The sequence below is a fragment of the Polypterus senegalus genome, chromosome 4, assembly GCF_016835505.1.
Source record: "Polypterus senegalus isolate Bchr_013 chromosome 4, ASM1683550v1, whole genome shotgun sequence".
NCBI lineage: Eukaryota > Metazoa > Chordata > Cladistia > Polypteriformes > Polypteridae > Polypterus > Polypterus senegalus.
Window position 1 is genome coordinate 190,015,901 of NC_053157.1, and position 23,742 is coordinate 190,039,642.

The 23,742-nt window shown below is 36.6% G+C and overlaps 1 protein-coding gene across 2 annotated transcripts in view; it reads left to right on the plus strand.

The window, feature by feature from the left end:
• fbxo41 (F-box protein 41) overlaps nt 1–23,742 on the plus strand; it is a 231,055-nt gene that overhangs the window by 163,615 nt on the left and 43,698 nt on the right. For both annotated transcript variants that reach the window (XM_039751812.1, XM_039751814.1), the window contains exons 5-6: nt 1,220–1,584; nt 18,165–18,403. In XM_039751812.1, the coding sequence (XP_039607746.1) occupies nt 1,220–1,584; nt 18,165–18,403 (604 nt within the window). The remainder of the gene's footprint in view (nt 1–1,219; nt 1,585–18,164; nt 18,404–23,742) is intronic.

Sequence of the window (23,742 nt, forward strand, 5' to 3'; positions counted from 1 at the left end):
CGAAAAATAGAATTGAATCCAAATATAGAAAAAGTAAACTCACTACACAATGTTGAAGCTGTTGACCTGTTCTCATCTTTAGCTTAAATACTATGAAGGTAGTTCCCCAACTGCCTAATTGGGTGGCCCCGCCTCTTCAGGCTCCTCATACAGGCAGCAGAGCAGACAGCAAAAAACGCTAATTACACAGTCAATGTAAACCTTACCAAAATTCATAAACGCCTTATAAATAAAAAAAAAATAAACACATTACATAAAGAAAAGCACAAAGCAAAACCTAAAAGAGAATTAATAACACACTAAAATTGATACTGAAATAGTAATAAAAGATTAACAATAAATAAACTTGTACCAGGGAAACACCCAAGTTGTAACATAATAGAATTATCAAAGAAATGTCCATGTTGCTCAAGAATAAATCACCCAATGTAAGCTGTCCGCCTTTACATAACACTATTCAATGTCACGTCTAACTCTATGTGAAAACAGATGGCCACTTTGTGTCCAAAACTATAAAAGAAGAATAAAACACAATATCTAAAAACTGTATTTGTGTGGGAGCAATGCTACCCACTTCACCCCCACACAACTATTTAAGTAAAAACTGCATTGTGAAATTGTTTAAAAGTATTATTCCTTTTCTTCATACTTTGAGTCTTGTTTATAGCATATTATTTAAACATATATGTGAACACACTTTATTAAAATACTTTTAAAAAGTGGCACATCAATCTGCACTTTCAATGAAAAGGGTTTTGATTTTTAGCTGGACAGGCACCCGAGAGGAGCTTGCATGCTTTCCCCCATGTTTGCTTTCTTAGGGAACACATTTTATTTTCCTCCAAAATCCTAAGAGAAGCCCATAGGTTGACTGGAAATTATCAACTGGCCCACTATAAGTGAATTGATGCATGTACATGACATTCAGTAATGTATCCTGCACTGTAGCAAGTACAGCAGGAATAAGGTCTGGATTCCCATGCTCCAATATTGAAATAACTGAGTTCAGAAAATGAACGATTTTAGTCGAGTCAATCTAAAAAAAGATCACCATAAAGAAATAAATTACTATGACAATAAAAGATATAAATAGCATTCATCATTTGGTGAATTAGGAAATGTAGGGCAGAGACACACTTACTGATTTTGTTTGTATGCATGGATGTTTTAATGTACTGTACCACACATGTGAAGTGTCTACCTCTGTTTCTCCATACAGGGCATCTAGTCGAGTAAAGACAGTTTCACAGGGTTCAGGAGGTTATGACAGTGACAGTATTGAGATGCATCCCTTGGAGGAATGCCCAGAGGCACAGTATTACCATGTGCACTGCCGTTCTGGTGAAGGGGGATTTGACAGAGCAGCAGTATCCAAAAACTGGGCACTAAGAAAACAGGCCATCCAAAACTGGCAGCGACGTCCCTATCGTAACAGCACCGAAGGGGAGGAGGGTGACGTGTCTGACGTGGGCTCCCGAACAACTGAGTCAGAAGCTGAAGTCTGGGAGCAGGAGAGGCGAGCCTCGACAGAATCACATCAGTCCAATTCTAACAAGGCTTGTGCCGGATACCGACTGGGCTCAGGTGCAGTAAAAATAGAATATGATTTGTAACTTGGGAAATGACTCTAAATAACAGTGTTTAATGCAAAGCCTCATTTACAGAGTCATGCTGCCTCATGACTTTCAATTGGATGAATTTGTTAAAAAGTGTTATGTATAGTGTGTGTGACATTTTAGAGTATTTTTTATGCAGTGACTCTAGCATTCCTCTTTTAGCTCAAAGACATGCTGATTGGTAAGTCAATTGATTTCGATTATTCTGCTGTGGGTGTGTATGTGAATGTGTATCAGCCTACCTTGGACTGGTTTTGTGGTCAACTTGTGCTGGAAAAAGAAGGATGAACATTTTAAGATTATATTTCTGGAGCCATCTGAAAAGTTATAATTACATGCCTGAAGTAATGAGATTTTAAAAATGTAGTAATATAATATTAGTTAATTGAATTTGATATTTTTACAAAGAATAACTGTCTATCTTCTTTCCCTACTACCGATGACTAACGTCTACATCTACTTTTTCAGACTGAGTAAAAACCTTTTTAAGACATCTCTTTACCAGGCATGCTCTGCAGAGATACAGTAGACACTATAGCAATGCTGGGTACTGAGCTGCACTTCATCAGTGTAGAGTTGTTTAGAGGAGGTTTTCATCTGTTAGTTACATCTTTGGCATTGGTGCTCCAAAGTTTCAAATGCATTGCATTACATACAGAAAACCTGTTTGTAATCTAAATCAAATGATTTGCAGTTCTTGGGACCACTGATGAAAAGTGATTATACGTGTTCAGTATTATTTTTTATTAAATCCATACTTTTTGTGAATTTTGCAATATCTGCTAGAAGTGTTTACATTACAAACAGTATCATACACACTGGATTGTGACTGCTTGATATACACCAGGAATCATTAAATAGATATGACCTGAGCCAAATTCTTACAGAGCAAGCATTCTTTGTGTTAGATATCATTGTAACAAAGAAGCCCCCACTCCCTCATACATGTCAGACACACATTATATAATAAGACCAAAAAAATGATAAATAAGAAGAGACCATTCAGCCCATCAAGCTCCTTTGTTTTGGTATTAGCTAAGATGTCCAAGACATTCTCCTTCGTTTACTCCATTAGTATCTGTTTTCACCTTTTGTCCACACTGACTAACCCTGAAAATGCTCTCCAGAGACATATACTTCTGAAAATGTAGAATGGGGACGGGTGAAAACACAGATTTTCGAAAACGCAGACTCAAAATTTGTTGCTTATTTGTCAGCACTTTTTACTTAGCCCCCGCCAAACTGGATTCTTCTCATCACAATATCCTATTCCCTGATTGGTCACCCTTCTTGGAAGAAAAACATATTCTGATATACCAAACATAGAAGAGTTGCTTTCCATAGTGCTTTTGGTGTTGCCTACCTGTATGCATCTCTATTGCGTTTTGCACAATTTGACTACTGTATAAGATGAGTCTAAAGGCGAATAATTTATCAGTCACTACAGTTTTGCGATAAATCTCCTGGCTGTTGGTATTACCGTCCCTTCAAAAATTGCACGTGTGACCAATGTAGATGAACATCTACATCATTTGCATTTTTGGAATTTTAGTGTAGCTGGAGATACTATCATAAACAATATTAAAACATCTAGGAAAGGAATGAGGGGTTTTACATCATCACCATGAACTACCTTATTTACCTTACCATGTCCATGTAATAAATTTATTCACTGGCATTTTCAATTCATCCATTATCCAACCCTCTATATCCTATCTGCTGGAGCCAATCCCAGCCAACACAGGGCACAAGGCAGGAAACAAACCCCGGGCAGGGCGCCAGCCCACCACAGGGTGCACACACACACACTAGGGACAATTTAGGATCGCCAATGCACCTAACCTGCATGTTTTAGGACTGTGGGAGGAAACCAGAGTACCTGGAGGAAATCCATGCAGACACGGGAAGAACATGCAAACTCCACGCAGGGAGGACCCGGGAAGCAAACCCAGGTCTCCTAACTGCGAGGCAGCAGCGCTACCCACAGCGCCACCGTGCCGCCCCATTTTCTATTCCGTAACCAAAAAATAAATACTACTAAAAATAACAAAAAATTATAAAAATTACAATATCAACATAATAAATGTTTATGAATACCATTATATATATACTTACATATACACTAACTCTTTGAAGCTGCTTTTGTCGCAACACATTTTTCAAGTAAGGTTTGACAGAAAATTACTTTTTCAGGTTTAGGACATTTGCTGTTGTGAGACTTATGCATGCAACAGTGTATAAAGGAGACATTAGCTCAGTGTTTCCCAAACTCAGTCCTGGGGAACCCCTGTGGCTGCAGGTTTTTGTTCCAACCAGATTCCTAATCAGTGACACCACCTTATAGCAGTGATCTCATTTAATTAGCTGGTATTTTTTTTTCTTTTATTCGACATTCAGAAAAGCACAGCAGCATGATTTTTACATTTATAAGACATTTATCAATATTTCTGCTTTGGCTATAGATTTAAATGCTTAACTCTCTTTTGTTGATTTCATTATGCTTTGCCCTTTCTCTGTGCAGTTTTTCCCCTTCGTTGTATCTTATTAATGACAATTTAAAATGAGCAGAGCAGACACCCAGGCAAACAACACTGAATAATCAAAGGCTGCAGCTACTTTAGAGTCAGACCCACTAATTAGTAAATAATTGATTAATTAAACAATTAGAACACCTAGAAAAGTAGAATGAAAATCAAGATGAAAATACTGTTGTTTTTTTATAGCAAACTTAGTTTTCTAATTTCTATATTGTTTTCTAAACTCAGAACTTGGGAAATATCACATCACTTAATTAGCCCAGGAGTCCAATTAAAAACAGAAGCTGGTTGGAACAAAAACCTGCAGCCACAGGGGTTCCCCAGGACCGAGTTTGGGAAACACTGCATTAGCTGAACAGTAACACTCACTGAAGAGTAATATTTAATAGACAAGTGACATGTATTCAAATTTTGAAAGTCACACACTCTGATGCTCTAATGTTCCAAATCTTGCTCTCATTTTCTCACAATTGTTTCCTAACTTCAAGGATATTTCGGTGCAGTCAATGGATTAATCCATTTTTTCAGAAAGTAATCAGACTTTATTATTTCTAGCCTGTATACTAAATCAGACTTAGCCTTTAAATTTGACTTATCTTGTTGCAGTAGTAACTCATAATTGGAGACAGCATTCCATTCTCTGCTTACTGACTGAAGTACTGTTTAAAACAGCCCGGCTAATGATTTGTCTTAGCGATTATAATGAGCATTTTATTCAGCATTTTATCATCAGAGTACTCTGCCTTGTGCTTAAAAGCATCACGAGTTGAGCCACAATGATGCCGGGATATTGTGGATGTTTTGAAACATTAAATAAATTAGTTATTTTAGCAAAATAAGCCACATATATAAACTGGTAATTAAATGGATGGATAGCTGAATGGACAAGTGCAGCCATGTCCCTTACATTCAGATGTGCTATAATTTGTAACCCATTTATTCAAACATGTGCTATAAGTTTTTTTTTTGTTTGTTTTTTTTTTTTTACCGTGTCCTGTTCGGCTATGAAGCAATCAGAATTGATGTCTGAATGCTGGCGACTAGCCTTACAGTTTTTCTCTCAGGTGGAGCATTACAGCTTCTGCTGACGTCACGCCTGATACCAAAACTTTATCAAAAATATTTTCAGATGTTTTTAAGATTCGAACCGGACACGGAGACAAAAGTGAAAGAAAAAGAAGAGAGAGAAGGAAGAGATGGAGGTAAAGGGGGAAGGGGGGGGGTTTCGTATAGAATAAACAATAAATGAACCAGAATCCGCTTCTAGACCTGCAGAAAGAGAGGGGAAACATGTGCTATAAGTTAAAGCAATTACGTCTCACTGCTGATTGGTCACAAGCTCACAGCATCACCCTCTAAAGCGAAACACAAATCATGTATTTTTATTTCTGAACTAATTCAGAGTTGGGATAAATGTGACAGTAATTAAAGTCTTTTTTTTTTACCTGGAAAGAACAGCATGGCTTTAACTTTGCCATATTAAACCAAGCTGAATTTTAAATAAGAGTGGCAATTCCTGCACCCCCACTTTAAGCAGTAAATCTAGAAAATATTATTTAATTACATTATGAAGTCTTGCTCTTACATGTATTGTTAACCTAAACTGAGCACCCCATCCTTTCATACTCTCTGCATGTGCTTCATTTTACAGATGGTTAATACAGTATTTACAAATTCTATGGAATTTTAATATAAATGAAAAAATGTGTTAAAAGAGGACAAACTTGCAGCCAGAGAAAACATGTATGTGGCTGCCAGATGCTAATTGATGATCCTGAGTCTGCAAAATATGAAGTAAACTCATCCACCCTGTCCTACTTACACTCTTGCTTACTTTCTTTTTTCCTTTCTGTTTCTCTCAGGGAGTTTTTATCATTTTCCTCTTGGCTCCCTAGACAGTGCAAACTCCTTTTATAGGTGCAATGGATCACAGAAAAAGACAGTGGCCCAAGGCTACTCTGATTGCACTGAGGAGAATGTAGACACATTTGTTAATATTTTGAGTATAGGCACCATCTTTCCTGTGTCCCCAAAAACCTTTCCCATAGGAGATGCAATCATTACACTTACGACACCAAAAAAACTAAACATTTTCATATATTCTTTTTAAGTGTATTCACCAGTCCCATCATGGAACAGATTGCACTTATTCACACTTTTCCCATGCCCTTTGTCTCTATAGAGAGTAGATCCAGCTGTGATCACATGTGCTGCAAATGTTTAATTATGAGCAATATTACAAATTGTGGATCACGGCTGAACTTGGAAGATGATCATGACCATCTGCCCCATGGTGTCAGTATGTGGGTTCTAGGGATGCTGTTGTGTGTCGTTTGGTCTTTGTATTTGTTTGGATAACAATACTTAGAATCAAGTTGAGATGGTTCAGAGTGGGTGATGGATTCCACCAATGGATTATCATGACCATCTTTCCAGTGGTGTCTTGTGCATCTTAGAATTAAGTTTAGATGATATAAAGTGGATGTTGGATTTAAGCAAAAGTTCAATCTTGTCACCACTCCTGTTCCCTATTTTTAATAGACAGGATACCAAAGCACAGTAAATATTTGAGAGAATCCAGTTTGGAAACATTTTTGTTTTGTATCTCTGCTGTTTACAGATGGTGTTGTCCACTTTGTTTCATCTTACTGTGGTCTGAAGTACACACTGCAACAATTTGTAGCTAAGCATAATGCCATTAAAATGATAAATATATGATTATTTTGTCAAAATTCAAGGTTATGATCCTTACCAAGAAAAGAATGGAATGTTCCTGCAGGTGGTGTCGTTCACAAGTGAGGGTTTAAGTGATTGTTAGATTGAGCAGTTAATCAGTGAAGTGGAAGCAGTTTTAGAAATGGTCTACCCATTCATGGTGGTAAATTTAGAGGACGGTCTGTGGACAAAACTCTCAATTTCAGAGCTTTGGCAGGTGCCTGAAAGCATGAGATCATGAGTACAAGTGGCCAAAATGGAGCCAATGTGCAAGATTGCTGGGGATACTTTTCTTAATATGATGAGGACCTTAGCAATACAGGAAGATCTCTGCTATTCACGATTTAGAGGAGCTAGTTGAAATGGTTTGGATATGTAGATAGAAGGCCTCCTTGGCACCTCCCACAATGCCTTGGTATATAGTTAAAGCCCACTCAGAGAAGACCCAAAGGCAAACCCAGGACACACTGGAGCTATTATGTATCTTAATTGTTCTGGTAGTGTCAAGAGTATTCTGCAGAAATGTCTGGAGGAATACTGCCTGGAATAGAGGTCTCATCAACTCAGATCAATGTGCTAGTATTGTGACTGTCAACAGCAAAAGCAGAAAAAAATGATGATGATGATGATGAACTGTACAAAAATGACATGCTGAAATTATATAATAATAAGCAAATAGTTCATAGGTTGAATCTACAAGGATACTTTAAACAACAGAATTTCATCTAATAGTATAATTATTAAAGACCTACATACAGTATATCATTTTTATTCAAAAGGTCATTTGGACTGAATATAATAAGCAATGTCCTATAACTTAACATATAATTTTAAAACATTACTAAGATTTCAATGGGTTGAATTTTGATTGCCTGTTTATTTACCAGTGACATAAACTGATTATTAATAGCACAAAATAACCATGATAAAAGTACTTAATGTATTTATGGCAAATGTCATTGTGATTCATGAAATGATGCATATTACTGCTAATGGCTGACAGTACAGCCAGCTAATACTCAGTGAGAACATCTGTTCAAGTTCTCCATCTGTTATGTTATTACAGCATAAGGAGATTTTTTTTTTCTTTTGGTGAAGTTCTATAGCTAAAGATTAAATGCCTTGTATATAAAAAGATGAGTTGTACATTTACTTTTGCATGTTAAAGTACTTTTGTTTTGTGACTGCTGTGCTACAGACAATTATAAATTATCTCTTTACTAAAGGAGCCTTTTCAGACTAGCAAGAAAATCTTCAAGCTGAAGTGAAACTTGAAATCAGTCCATATGTGTCTATTATTAAAAGATGGGTGCAGTGCCTTGAGTGTACTGTGACCCTACTGCGGATGCATTTTGCTGGTCATTTGACCAGTTGCAGTTAGAGCATACAGTATATCAGACCATAAAAAAAGCTTGTTGCACATCCAGCAGAATTCTTTCAACCTAACGGTGAATCGTGTACTTGAGGACATCAGTGGAAATTAAAGAGAAGTGCATTTGGGCCTGAGGCCAGGTAGCACTTCTTTATGCAGAGCACTGTGGGAATCTGGAACAAATTACTGAACCATGTAGTTAAAGCAGAAATGCTGGCAACCTTTAAGAAGGGACAGCTTAAGTATTAGCTGAGCAAACAAGCTTGATCGACTGAATGGTCTCCTATTGTTTGTCAAATTTCTTATGTTCTTACATTCTTATGTACAGTATACGACAGTAAAGATCCAAAAATGTGCTATGCTGCATTCATGGGTCGATTGGTTTGGGGAAGCATACAGTAGTCTATGGACATGCTTCATGTAACGTCTCCTTTTGGAATTGTACACATCTCCTTAATGAAACAAGAAAGCATTCACCATTTACATGTGTGTTACTTTCTTCAATTAGAGAATTTCGGTTGATAAGGGTACTGTCTAGTTTCTAATTTAAAGTTCCTTTTTTGGTGAACAATTTCCTGTCAGCTTATATACAAATAAAAGAAAAAAGAAATATGCCACATATGTTTGCAGGTTTACGTCCCCACTCTGCTTTTCAGTCTGCAGCCGTGACTAAAAATAGATACTGTGCAGACTTCCGTATCAATTAGAAGAAAAGCTTTGTCTTGATTGTAAAGAACTTCTGTCTCAAAGGATTCAACTCTATGTCATTTGATAATATTGTTAGCTGATGACAAAAATAAACTGTGTTGCTGCCTCACAGTCACTAAATTATTATTTTGTTTTCTTTGTCTTTAATGTTCAGCTCATCTTTTTATATACAGGTATAGTATATTCTAACATATGAATTTAATTTATTAGGTAAATGCCTTATTGGAAAGTTTTTGGTCTTTCTTTAGTAAATCAGGATATTGAAACTAGGCAAAATTAGAAATTATATATTAATGCTGCTTTAAGTTTCCTCCAGTGTGACAAAGTTATCCAAGTTACAGTAGCTGTTGACTCACTTGTTATTGAATATGCTCAGTAATGGTCTGCTATTTGATCCAGGAGTGGTTCTTGCTTTACCTCTGATACTTACACTCTCTATGACACTATAATGGAAAAGTGGCATCAGTAAAATAATATACAATATTTGATAAACCATAATAGTGATCTGGCTGTTAAGAAAGTTGACACTTACTGAGAGAATGGTGGAGAGGCTTGACAGACTGATGATAGTGCTTTGTTGATTCGATGGTTAATGGCATATTGCTATTCCTTAGTTTTTTTTTTTTTGGCGAAGTGAGTTTTCTGGTTAGTTCCAGCAACGTGCAGGACTCCAGCCCCTTAACTATTTACACAATCTCCAAATGTTAGATTTCATCCCCTTAAAGGGACAAATGGCTGATTCCGCAATAGCAGAATGTACAAAATGTACAGGTCTCCACATATGCTAATCTCAATGAACGAGTGTCTGCTCTTCAGTCAGATGCATGCGTAAGTCATTAAACCCCATTGTTGAGTTGGACTGAGGTCTGTTTTTGGTTCCTGCAAATAAAGAATTTCTAGTATGTGCATTGAATAAATCTTTGTCACGTGAACATGCTGCTCAACACTAATACCAATTTGTTGGCAATGCTACAGTCATTTGTAAACATTGGCAGAACACTCAGATGACAAATTAAATTTAAATTTTTTAACTATATAAAAGTCTTAACAAGGTTGCTATACATGATCTTGCACAAAGAAGGAAGGAAAAATGTAAACATAAGCAGGTAAGCACTTGTGCTTTTCAGATGCTTAGCTTTCATTTGCCTTGGAACTAATTTTTATAGAAGCAGTAGAAGACAGAAAGCACAGCCACCAAGAATCCTCTTTTGGGATGGTAGCTTGGAAGAGCATTCTGGGTTTTCACCATTCCTCTCTAGTGTCCATTAAAAGTCTTCCCTGTCAAAAGGAGATCCAGAGATCAAACTCATGACACCAGATAAATTATATGTTTGCTATTCATAATCTGCATAGTAATTCACATCAACATGGCAGTAGCGTAGCTAGAGTTTGTGCTGGGCGGGGCAGGGTAGTGCTTCAATTTGCGACCCTCCAACATATCTGAATATGTTAACCTATTTAAATAGAAAATTAAAATGATGTATAGAGAAAAAGTAAGATAAATTTTGCATAGATTTATTCATATATAGAGAAACAGCAATAATTCTTCACATATAATTATTTATGAGCATCAACCAGACAAGAATATAGTATAGACGCACTGATAAGCTGTGTTCTAATTATTAGTTTAATATAATTACGCTGCGAAAACCAGAACCAGTGTATTGTACAAGTGATAGGTGGGAATGTTTTCTGCACAGAGCAAGAACGCATTCAGATTGATAACATGACAAAATTGTAAATTAGTTGTTTATCTTCCTAGAAATTATTATTGGTGTAATGTTTATGTTTATTTTTGTTATTGCCTCATAAATTTTAACTGCTGTGTCTGATGCTGTAACAGAAGGACAGTCTGAAAATTATTATTGAAGCATTTGTGGATAAAAATCAGAGAATTTTACTCTTTTCATTCATGTGTGATATTTTTCCAAACCCTGCTGCTTACACACAAATTGTACTGAGCCTTTTGGCCAATAATGCTGCCCTCAAAAGTGTGGAACGAACCACCCCCTCTGCCCACCCCTAGCTATGCCACTGCAGCACAGAAACCTACTATAGTTACTCACGCAACAGATCACTTCACACTCATCCACCTCATCTTCTGCCTTTGCTATCTTTCTCCATCAGCAGCAGGTACAGCTGTGTTCACTTGTGCTGAATATATACAAGACAACAACAATGGTACTTATTTCTATAGCACATTTTTATACAAAACATGAAACTCAAAGTGCATTAAAAGAAGTTAAACACAAAATAGAATTACAAAGAACAATAAATAAATAACTAAATACAAACCTATGTAACAGTGAAAAACAAGTAAACAACTAAAATGGTACAGTCCATTAGTATGGATTTAATTACTAAACTAATTGTTTAAATCTCTAATGATTATAACAACAAGTTTAATGCTATGGTCAGATGGTGAAAAAGGACTTGAGTTGGAGAGATGATGAAGAAAACAAACCTCAAGGGGTTCCAAGGCCAACAGAGGACCCATCACCCACTGTACAAGACATGCATTTAGCTTTATGCAAATGAAAAATGCAATTTTAATGCTTAGTTGTTGACGGTAGTACTTGAAAAGATATTACAATGATTTAATATTTACAGTATATAAAGTCTAAGAGTTGTTACATTTATCTTTCTGGAGCAATTTCAGTTTTGCAATGATTGATACATTTCAGCCCAGGTTTCTTGCTGCACAGGCTGAAAACCAAAAAGAAAATTCTATCTTCTTTTTCACACTCAGAATAATTTTTATATAGCCATAGGTATGGTCTGTAGGGGGCATAGAGGCAGCTTCCCCTGAATCTCAGAGAAATACTACAGAAATATTGTAATGCTGCTGTGTTTGAGTCAATATGTTGCTACAGGCTGTTAAGGCTACATTCAGGCTGCAGGTAAAAGAAACTCAATTTCCAATTTTTGGTTAAAATCCTATTGTTTTGTTTGATTGTTCAAATTCATTTTCAAAGGTATTCAAATACAGTATTACTGTATACTGATACAGCATCTTTCCTGAATTGTCAAAATTAATATTAATCAGACAGATGCTGTCTAATATACATACAAGCTACATGCAGACTGCAAATTAATTATATTACCGTATATCTGCATATTTATCAGCTTATGATGGCAAATGCTCAAAGATGCTTTAAATTGAATCATCACTGCCAGATCTGCATGTAGAAACTGGTGGACATGAGAGGGGAGTCACTTGGCAAGACTCTCTTGGAAAAATACATGCATTTCAGAAAACAAGTAGCAATTGGACTGTATTGGCAGGCTTTCTTTTATTTTTGTATTTCACATTACTCTATAACAATCAAATCTTTTTAGCATGAGTGAACAAGAAATCACTGTTCAACAGCAGTATAAACATTTGTTGAAACGATACCTTTAATCAACCAGCCTAACCGATACATTATAGTGATGGTGACAACATAATCATAACCGGACTATGCAACCCATTAACATATAAATTAAATTTAGGTCCCTTAAATAAAAAGGCTATCTTAGTATTATTACAAAATTAGATGAATCAAAGTATAATGATTATCCATAAACATTTACCCATAATTCACATATCATTGTTAATGTATATAAAGAATGCAATTTCACCATCCAATCAATGCTATTAAGGTTTTGATTTCTATTTTTATTTTAATACTTTTTTTGCCTGGATTCCTAAATTCATACATTTGTTTTAGGGGTTTGAAGGCTCCTGATTATGATGTTCATTTGTTGAAATTCCAGTTGTGCAAAAGGTTGTCTAATTTTGGACCATTTTGTATTTTTGTTTAAATATTTTATTCATTTTATTAAAATCAAGCAATAATCCATACAAGCAAGTCAAGTTTATATATATATATAAAGAAAGAAGAGAATTTACTTCCTCAATTTAAATGCTTATTCTAAAATGTTATTGATTAGATCCTGCCAAGTTTTTAAAAAGTTTTGTACAGATCCTCTAAGTGCAAATTTGGTTTATTCCAATTTTCGATAATATCTAACATAAGTTACCCACTGACTAAAAAGAGGTGAGTTAGCATTCTTCCAGATAAGCAAGATAAGTCTGCGTGCAAATAGTGTAGTGAAGGCAATTACAGTTTGTTTGTCCTTCTCCACTTTAATCTCATCTGGGAGTACAGCAAATCAGCAAACACAGCTGTTAGTGGGTTAGGAGGGATTGTGACACCAAGGCTGTCTGAAAGGCACTTAAAGACTTTGGTCCAGAATGATGTTAATTTGGTGCACACCCAAAACACGTGGTCCAGTGAGGCTGGAACTTGATTGCAACGTTTTACAGATTTGGATCTTACACTGGAAACATTTTGGGCAATTTTAAATGAGACAGATGCGCTCAATATATAATTGATTTGTGCATATGGAGCTCGAGTGAATTCTATGCATTGTGACCGTCCACTCCTTTTCTGAGACATTGACTGAGAGATCCTTTTCCCAGTGTACTCTGGTTTTGTTTAACAAAGTTTCTAATTTGAAGGTAGTGAAAGAAATGTGTTTGCTTGAAAGTTAAATTTAGAGTGTAATTGTTCATAGGATGCAAAGATATTGTCTATGTACAGATCTCTAAGTGATTTAATCCCGAACGCTTTCCAGACATTAAAACTGTATGTTTGAACGGGTGGGAAAAGGTGGTTCTCGTGCAGAGGTGACACAGATAAAAGCTTCTTTGTCTTAAAATACTTCCTACATTGGTTCCATATTCTGAGTGAGTGAAGCACAATTGGGTTGTTAGTATATTGGTGATCATTTGCATTTATTGGGGCACAAAGCAAGGAATTTAAAGAAGTACTACAGGATTTTATTTCTATTGTGGACCAAGCCTGTGTATGTTCATCTATTTGTGTCCATGTCCAGGTTTTTATAGCTTGTATATTCACACCCCAGTAATAAAATTGAAAGTTAGGTAGAGCCATGCCACCAGGGTCGCTTTTTGGACACATGGATGTTTTGAATTCTAAATAAATTAAGTTAAGGTTGAATCTAATTTCTTTAAAAATGATTTATGGATGTATATTGATGTATATTGGAATGTTTTGAAATAGAAAAAGAAGCTTAGGAAGGATATTCATCGTGACAATGTTAATTCTTCCAGTCAAAGTGAGATGGAGGGAACCATTTCTGTATTTCTAATAATTGCCACTATGTTTTGCTCCCTTTATCAAGTCTGCTTTACATGCTGCTAGTAATAAATAGACAAAATAAAAGGTTGTATAGTAATTTACTTTCTTATTCGAGTTGCCCAACACCCTTCTATTAATCACTCTTTTAGGATTTTTTTCCTGGTTCTGACTTCTTTACCCTGTACTATTGTCCCTTGTTTTGGCCTTCACGCTCATGTCTTTAATCTCCTGCTTTTGACCCTTTTCTGCTTGTTACTTGTCTATTCTCCCAATCATTTCTCAAATCTAGTCAGTTCATTGACATATCAAAGGCATGACATTAGAGTTTCTCCAGGCCTGCAACATTTGCTCAGTTTTAACACAAATTTTCATGTAAATCCATTTGAGAGATGTTGGTTTGAATTAAGTTACAAAAGTTAAAAGTTGCGGTCTTGTTGCCATGTTGATCATACAATTTTATTTTTTTTATTTTATTGCCAATGCATGCAGTGTGGGCAGGTGAGCCAGAGGTACATTCAGCAAACAAAAGTATGTGAATTTATTCCTTAAATACAATTTCATGTAATTATGAAACAATAATGTTCAACTTAAATTGTATATCCATCCATCCATCCATCCATTATCCAACCAGCTATATCCTAACTACAGGGTCACGGGGGTCTGCTGGAGCCAATCCCAGCCAACACAGGGCGCAAGGCAGGAAACAAACCCCGGGCGGGGCACCAGCCCACTGCAGAAATTGTATATCCATGCTATAAAAATTATTATATAAAAAAAAAATGACAAAATATACTTGTTTGTCATTGTTGGCCATACTATACTATACAGATATCATCCTCTAAATCTACAGATGCGCCAACAATAGTCTCTGGTATTGATGCCCTTGAAAATGTATACTAATCAGCCACAATATTAAAACCACCTGCCTTATATTATGTACGTTCCTCTCATGCCAGCAAAACAGCTCTGACCCATCAAGGTATGGATTCCAAAAGACCTCTGAAGGTGATCTGTGGTATCTGGCACCAAGACATTACCTACAAATCATTTAAGTCCTGTAAGTTGTGAGGTGGGGCCTTCATGAATCAGTTTGTTTTTTCCAGCACATTCCACAAATGCTTGATCAAATTGAGAGTAACACCTTAAACTCTTTGTCATATTCCTCAAATCATTTTTGAACAATATTTGTACTGTGGCAGGGAGCATTATCCTGATTGAGAGAGGTCACTGCCATCAGGGAATACCATTTCAAAGAAGGGGTGGTGTGCATGGGCTGCAACAATCTTTAGGTAGGTGGTAAATATCAAAGTATCATCCACATGAATGCCAGGACCCAATGATTCCTAGCAGAACTTACTCAGAGGTATCACATTGCCTCTACCAGCTTCCCTTCTTCCCAAAATGCATCTGGCTGCCATTTCTTCCCCAGCTAAACAATGTACACGTACCTGGCTGTCCACATGATCTAAAAGAAAATGTGAAGCATCTGACCAGGCAAACTTCTTCCATTGCTCTATGGCCCAGTTCTGATACTCAAGTGCCCATTTAGGGTGCTTTGGGCAGTAAACAGGAGTCAGTATGGACACTCTGACCAGTCTGTGCCTGTGCAGCCCCATACACAGCAAGCTGCAAAGCAGTGTGTACTCTGACACCTTTCTGTCATGGACAGTATTAAGTTTTTCAGCAATTTGTTCTACTGTAGTTCTTTTGTGGGATCAGACCAAATGAGCTAGCCTTCGCGCCCCACGTCCATCAATGCACCATGGGCACCCATGACCCTGTCGCTGGCTCACCTGTTTTCCTTCCTTGTACCACTTTTGGTGGGCACTATCCACTGCTTACCAGGAACTTCCCACAAGACCTGCCATTTGCTCTGACCCAGTTGTCTAGACATCATAATTTGTCCCTTGCCAAAGTTGCCCTACGCTTGCCCATTTTTCCTGCTTCCAACACATCACCTTCAAGAACTAATTGTTCATTTGCTGTGTAATACTTCCCACCCCTTGACAGGTGCCATTGTAACAAGATAATACATTTTATTCACTTCACCTGTCAGTTGTTTTAATGTTGAGGATACTAAGACTACTTTGTTTAGAGAATTGATTCATTGCCTACACAATATTGATTGCATTGACAAGTTGATTAGGTGAGCAGGATTTGTGGTTGGCATGGAAATGGACTCTATGGTGACAGTGACAGAGAGGAGGACACTATTCAAGCTGCTATCTATTATGGACAATGAAAATTACCCATTATACACCACCATAATTAAGCAGAGGAGTTTGTTCAGTAGTAGGCTGTTATCACAGAACTGCAATACGAACAGATACAAAAGATCCTTTGTCCCCAGAGCCATTAAATTCTTTAACTCTTCCCAAAATGGGCATTGGTGGTTGAGTTCAGGGCCTGATTCTGATTCCTTTTCTGCTCATAAGCTATATTAGCTACTTTGTCACTACTGTATAACCTTTTTTCCTAATGTGTCGGTTTAAGCATGTTACCCTATGGGCATAAGCCATGTCACTTTATTTTATTTTACTTTAAAATTATGTCACTTTAATATTATGTGCCTTTACATTTACTTACTGTATTTGGCTGACACCTTAATCCCAGGTGACTTACAACATTTATGATACAATTGGTTACACTTCTTTTGGTTTTCCATTTGGAGCACAGACAGGTCAAGTGATTTGCTCGTGGTCACCCTAAGGTTGTGGGTCCAAATCCTGCTGCTGACACCATATGGCCATGAGATGGTCATTTGATCTGCCTGTGCTCCAACTGGGGGGAAAAAATGTAACCAGTTGTATCATAAATATTGTAAGTCACTAAATAAATGTAAATGTGCCACCTGTCACTTTGGTAGCAGTATTACTTGCACAATTCTCATTGTACTGGGATTATTGTATCTACATAACCTGTACTGGACTGTAAGATTCCAAGCACAGTGTAGTGTGATTGCATTTTATAGCCCTTACCTACTTAATGTTATTTGTATTGTGTGTACTTAAATGTTCGTATCTAACTTGGTACAATTCTTGGCTACTGGTACTTAAATTTCCTTCAGATCAATAAAGTATGTATCTATCTATCTATCTATCTATCTATCTATCTATCTATCTATCTAGATGATACTTGGTAAAATAAGCAGAATGGGATAACGAGTTTACTGGCATAAGAGAAAGGATGTTTTTCATGGGTTATTGTACAGTGCAATAGGATTCAGTCTTGAAGTGGACATGGAGGAGTTCTGTTAGGTAATAGTTTAACGTCTTGAATTTGCTCGTAGAGTGTCTTCTCCTTTTGACACTGCATAGAGATTAGTGCTTTCCTTTTTCACTTTAATAGTTTGTCATTTTGCTTTTTCATCTTTAATATAACAGAATAAATAGTCTGCTATAGTTTTTCTTTACAGTTGACCAACCTTGCAATAGAAAAAGAAGTTGTAAAAGAAGCAGGGAATTTTGATTTTCTAGCAATCATTTTATTTTGTCGTACTGTATTTAGTATACAGTATAAAGAGGAATACAGCAGCAAAAATGAGATTTCCCTGCAAAATATAAATTTCCCAAAGGTCTTGTTCTAAAGTTTGTTTACATTTTGAAAACTGCATTTACTAAAATAGTTTCATTCATTCAAGAAGTTTGTTAATGCAAAGTTAAAATAATTCCAATTGCTGTTCACTTTCTGTTGCCCAGTTTAATTTAGTTTAAATACTGATGCTTCTTTTAGAATAGGTAGTGGATGATAGATTTGTGGTGTGAGAATGATTTAAGAGAGACGTAGAACATCAGATAATAACATTTTAAAGATACATTATTCATAAGGAATATTATATCCTTAATTTTTCTAATTTCTAAATGCAAAAAATTGTGCTAGTACATTATGTATTGCATAAAGTGCCACTACTAGACAATTTCACTTCTGGTGTCACTTATTCACACCAGAATTCCATTGGGGTAGCCAATATTGAACTGTATTTATTTAAATTTTCATTTTAAAGTGATGTTACAGCTAAGGAAAAACAGTAAACAGTCATGTTCCTCATTTAATTATTTTTATTGTCCAGGCCGTTCAGATGCAGAATGCAAGCCATGCAGGCATGACAAAAACAGTCCATCCAGGTCAAATGAAGTAATCAGTCCTGAAATTTTAAAAATGAGAGCAGCCCTTTTTTGTATCTTCACCTACCTGGATACTAAAACTCTCCTGCGTGCCGCTGAAGTTTGCAAAGACTGGAAATTTGTTGCGCGGCACCCTGCAGTGTGGACCAGAGTATTGTTGGAAAATGCCAGGATATCTTCAAAGGTGAGTAGATACCTTCTTAATTCTGGACTTTTTTAATCAATAGGAGGAGTGGAATTAGTAGTATATTACCATTTTATAAAGATTTTAACATAATGTCTTTTCGGTGTTATAAAATATACTGTAGTAGTATATTAAGATATTAAGAAAAAATACTTTTCTACATGGAAACTGAGCTATTGTTGTCCAAAATGATTAGATGGCATATGATATTTCATTATCATTCCATGAGTTCAAAACAGCATATGCTATGTATAATATTCTTGTAAATACCATAATTATGTTTAAATGATGTTGTGCTTTTGTGATTTAGAGTTAACATTTTCAAAGTGTTGAGCATTAAGGAGTGAATAGTTAGAATATAATGCAAGAAAACCTTTGATGAAACAGGCCAATCAGCACATCAGGTCTCTGTTCACCTAACTCTTTAAAAAATGTCAAGGCAAGATTTGAAGATCTCTAAAGTACTCCTGTATCCTGCACTGCTTGCCAATTTATTCTATGTGCCTGTTGTTCACTGAGGACAATTTCAAGCATTTCTGTGACATTTATTTTTAACCATCTCCCACTGCTGCCCCTTTGTTCTTGTTGAAGAACTCTCTTTAAAGTAACATTTCTTATTTTACCTACTTGCTCTCATCTTAATTTTGAACAATTCAAAACATGGGTGAAACATTACATGCAGGGGCTCCCAAACTCGGTCCTGGGGGTCCACTGTGGCTGCAGGTTTTTGTTCCAACCAGATTCCTAATCAATGACAACACCTGATAGCACTGATCTCTTTTAATTAGCTGGTTTTATTTATATTTTATTCTACATTCAGAAAAGCACATCAGCATCATTTTTACATTTATAAGAGACATTTCTTATAAATATTTCTGTTTTTGCTATGAATTTAAATGTTTAACTCTCTTTTTATTATACCTCACCATTTCTCTGTGCAGTTTGCTCCCTTCATTGAATCTCAGTAATGACAATTAAAAACAAGCAGAGCAGAAACCCAAGCAAACAACACTCGATCGTGAAAGGCTGCAACTAATTTTGCGTCAGCCCCACAAAGTAGTAAATAACGGATTAATTAAACAATAAGAACACCTAGAATGACAATTAAGATGAAAAAAACTGTCAAAAAGAAACAAATACATATAACTGCTTAGTACATTTTACTACTTTTTTTTTTTTACCAAACTTAGTTTTCTAATTTGTATATTTTTCCCAAAACAGGGAATCTGGGAAACAACAATTCACTTAATTAGCAGAGGAGTCCAATTAAAAATAGAGGCTGGTTGCAACAAAGACCTGCAGCCACAGTGGTCCCCCAGGTCTGAGTTTAAGAACCCCTGCATTACATGTATTGAAACTAAATTTTAACTACTATATATCTATGTAAGTCTAAATTCTGCTTATGGTCCACTTGTAATGATTTTGCTGATTCCAGGGTTTCTGCCCATCCCCTTAGTTTACAGATTTTACCAGCTTGTTAGTTACATCGAGGGGCGGCACGGTGGCGCAGTGGTAGCGCTGCTGCCTCGCAGTTAGGAGACCCGGGTTCACTTCCCGGGTCCTCCCTGCGTGGAGTTGCATGTTCTCCCGTGTCTGCGTGGGTTTCCTCCGGGCGCTCCGGTTTCCTCCCACAATCCAAAGACATGCAGGTTAGGTGGATTGGCGATTCTAAATTGGCCCTAGTGTGTGCTTGGTGTGTTTGTGTGTGTCCTGCGGTGGGTTGGCACCCTGCCCAGGATTGGTTCCTGCCTTGTGCCCTGTGTTGGCTGGGATTGGCTCCGGCAGACCCCCGTGACCCTATTCGGATTCAGCGGGTTAGAAAATGGATGGATGGATGGATAGTTACATCGACATCAAGATCAGTCATATACATTAAAAAGAGCAGTGACCCCTGTACCTGTCATTCAGGGACACAGCCTGATTGTGAAAAACGTTTCCATATCATAGCTTATTGTGAGGTCTGTTTAAGCCAATGTCACAACTGTCTGCACACCATGCTTTAAATCCCCACTTCTCTAGTTTGAACACTAGACCAGGGGTCCTCAATCACGGTCCTGGAGAGCCGCAGTGGCTGCAGGTTTTTGCTCCAACCCAGTTGCTTAATAAAAAGCACTTATTGCTAAAGTAACACTTCTGCCTCACTTTAGTGATTTTGAGCCCTTATTGCTTAATTTTGTCTTAAACAGCTATTTTAATTGCTCCTTATTATCAATAACATGCAAATGACAAGAGAGAGCAGCATTTCTCCATTTAGCTTATTTACATTTACACCTGTGTGTTTTTATCTGCACTATTGGGTTTAATTAAATACTTGGGAGAAAAATGAAGAGAAAAAAGTGAAGGACTGAGAATTACTCGTCCATTTTAGCCTTCAAATCATTTGCATGATAGAAAGGGAAAGAAAATCTAGGATATGAGAATGACCTGACATAGCATAGAGTTAATTTAATTTCATAGCTTGTTAGTGCTTTATTGGCAAGAATTGCTTTCTAATTAAGCAACCAGGTCAGAACAAAAACCTGCAGCCACTGCGGCTCTCCAGGACTGGGATTGAGGACCCCTGCCCTAGACTCTTATGTATTATTTTATCAAACGTTTTCAGAACATAAAAATATTAATATTGCATGGACCACAATGATTCTGTAGCCTACTCATAATATATTATTGCATTTAAGATATACAGGCTTCCCCATCTAAATACACATTGATTATTTCCTAATACACATACATATTTTTCTCAGTTTTGTTTTTAATCATTGCTTTAATCAGTTCTCCATCTGTATATATCAATCTAACTGGCCTTCAAGGGTAGGTCATCTCAAAGAAGCACAGCAGCCGATTTTAATTCTAAATATGACACACTTAGGAACTGAAAAGTAAACATAATTTACATTCTGCAGAATTTCGCTCTACTGGGTGTCATTTGAGTTTATAGCGATCCTCCTGCCAATTGAATGAATCCACTTTGAGGTTAGGGTCTGGTAAGCACCTTTATACTCCATAATAGAAACACAAAGCCTTGACTTGAGGTCAGTTATGTTTTAGATTTCAACTTGTTTGTAGACAACATGGTGGCACATAAGAGTTAATATACAAAGAGAGGTACCTCATAAGCAGGAATGAACAAATAATGCATACAGATAAATTTTCACTCAGCAATATGAAAATGAAAAAAAGTTCATATATTACAAAATGACAAAACATCATATCCTAAGAAGATAATTAATAATGTTAACTATTAATTATTTCTCTTCTTTTATATTTACAGTTTAATTTTAGTGTCATACAATATAATTTAAAAGCAAATAATCCACCTAGAGCATTTTGCCTGTTTTTCTACAGTCCTAAAGAAATTGTAGTTAAGCTAAACAAATGTAACAAGATTAATGGTTTGCAACCTTTTATTATCCATGCATGGTTTCATGGAAATTTGGTTGTTTACAGTCTAATAAAGACTCATAAGACTCTTCAGGTTGTCGTCGAGCTGGGGAATGACACAGCCCAGAGAAGTGAAAAATTTGGAATGGCAGCCATGTCATCCGGTTAAACCCTAACAAAACGAAAACAAAAATAGTGCTTGATGGCGCAATCTAAACAGTGCATAGTAAGCAAAAAGAATACAGCCTTGGAAGGCGAGATTTACCTGTCGTTTGGCAGATGTCTTGTTCGGGGTCCTTCAGTCAGTTCGGTCCAGTAATAGATGCCCTCTCTTCGGGGAGCCTGGGTTTTCTAGTGCTTCGACCAGGAGAGGCGGACTTAGTTGCCCTCATGGGGCATCTTCTTAGAGCTGTGAAGGGAAGGGGAGATGACACAATTAATGACAGTGCCCCCTTCTGTTCAAGTGTGGTAAGACATACCTCTGAGTTTGGAAGATGCTCCACCAACATAAATGTGTGACCAGGTAAAGTTAAGAATTGGCCTTAAAAATCTAATATTTTATATTGAATGATACATTGCACATTACAGTGGTATTGATAGTTTGCTTAAATACATCCCTGATCATGCTAAAGGAAAAGTATTTTGGCATGTCATAAGCACAAAGTGCGTGAGCTACGTAAAGCTCAGTCATATTGTTTTATGTATTTGAAACTCAGTTTTAGCCCCAATAACCATTTTATAATAAAGTGCCTATAAGAATATTCACTCCCTTGGAAGCTTTCACATTTTAGTGTTATTCAACATTAAAAAACATTTTATTTAATTTAGACTGCTTTGTAGAGATTTGTTTTCACTTTGACATTACAAAGTCTTTTTCTTTTGATAAGTGTCAAAAAGCCAAATTAAATTCACTGTGATTCAATGTTGCGTTACAATAAAATGTGAAAACTTCCATGGGTACTCTTTGAAGACACTGTAGGTGCCACTATTTAAACAATTAAAAGGAGTACAATCTTGATTTTTCTAAAGTCACTTAATTATTTTTATTGCTCATGGATACATTCCGACAACACTGAGGTTTCGAAGTTGACACGTGGGGCTTTCTCTTAGTGAAACCAGCTGTCACAGTAACACAAAATAAAAAAAGCATCACAGTTAAGGAATTTTTAGATTCAGAGCAATTTCTAAGCAACTCTCCCCGAATAATTACTTTAACACTATGTGATAAGCTGCTGACAAATAACAGTTTCACTTAGAGTTTTCATAACATAACATAAAATTCTCAGGCCCCCTTTAATTCAAGCCAGGGTCATAGGAAGGTCGGAGACTATCCTGGCAGTATCGTGAACAAGACAGAAACTCTACCTGTGCCAGCTCACCCACACAGACCCACACTTGTACCTACGTTGCACATTTAGAATCACCAAGTAACTTATTATACATGACTTTAGGATGCAAGATAAAAAAGTGACTGCCCAAATAAGATTCCACACAGACACAGGGAGAATGTGCAAAGTCCATACAGAAAGCAACCAGGTATGGGATGCACACCTAAAATGCTGCAAAAATTACTCAGTAAAACAGACTAAATCTCAATGACGAACTAAACCAAATTATGCCAATATGAAATCCTATTAACGTAATAATTGACATATGACCAGACATTGGAAAAGAAAAACTTTAATTAACAGCATTACTGTAGCAAAAAGTCTTTCTTTGGATCCATGGAAAATTATAATAGACAAAGCTGCAGTTCCATTAACCTGCACTAACTGGCCAATGTGTACCACTTGGAAATTATACAATATCATAAACACAAGATGGAGTCCACAATTGTAGAAACTAATGTAGAATGGGAAGGACTACCATTAGCATAGTGACTGTGATATAACTCATGTGGTCTCAAAATACCTCTGATGTCTCATTGCATGATGTGACCAAGCAGGCATACCAGGAGGATC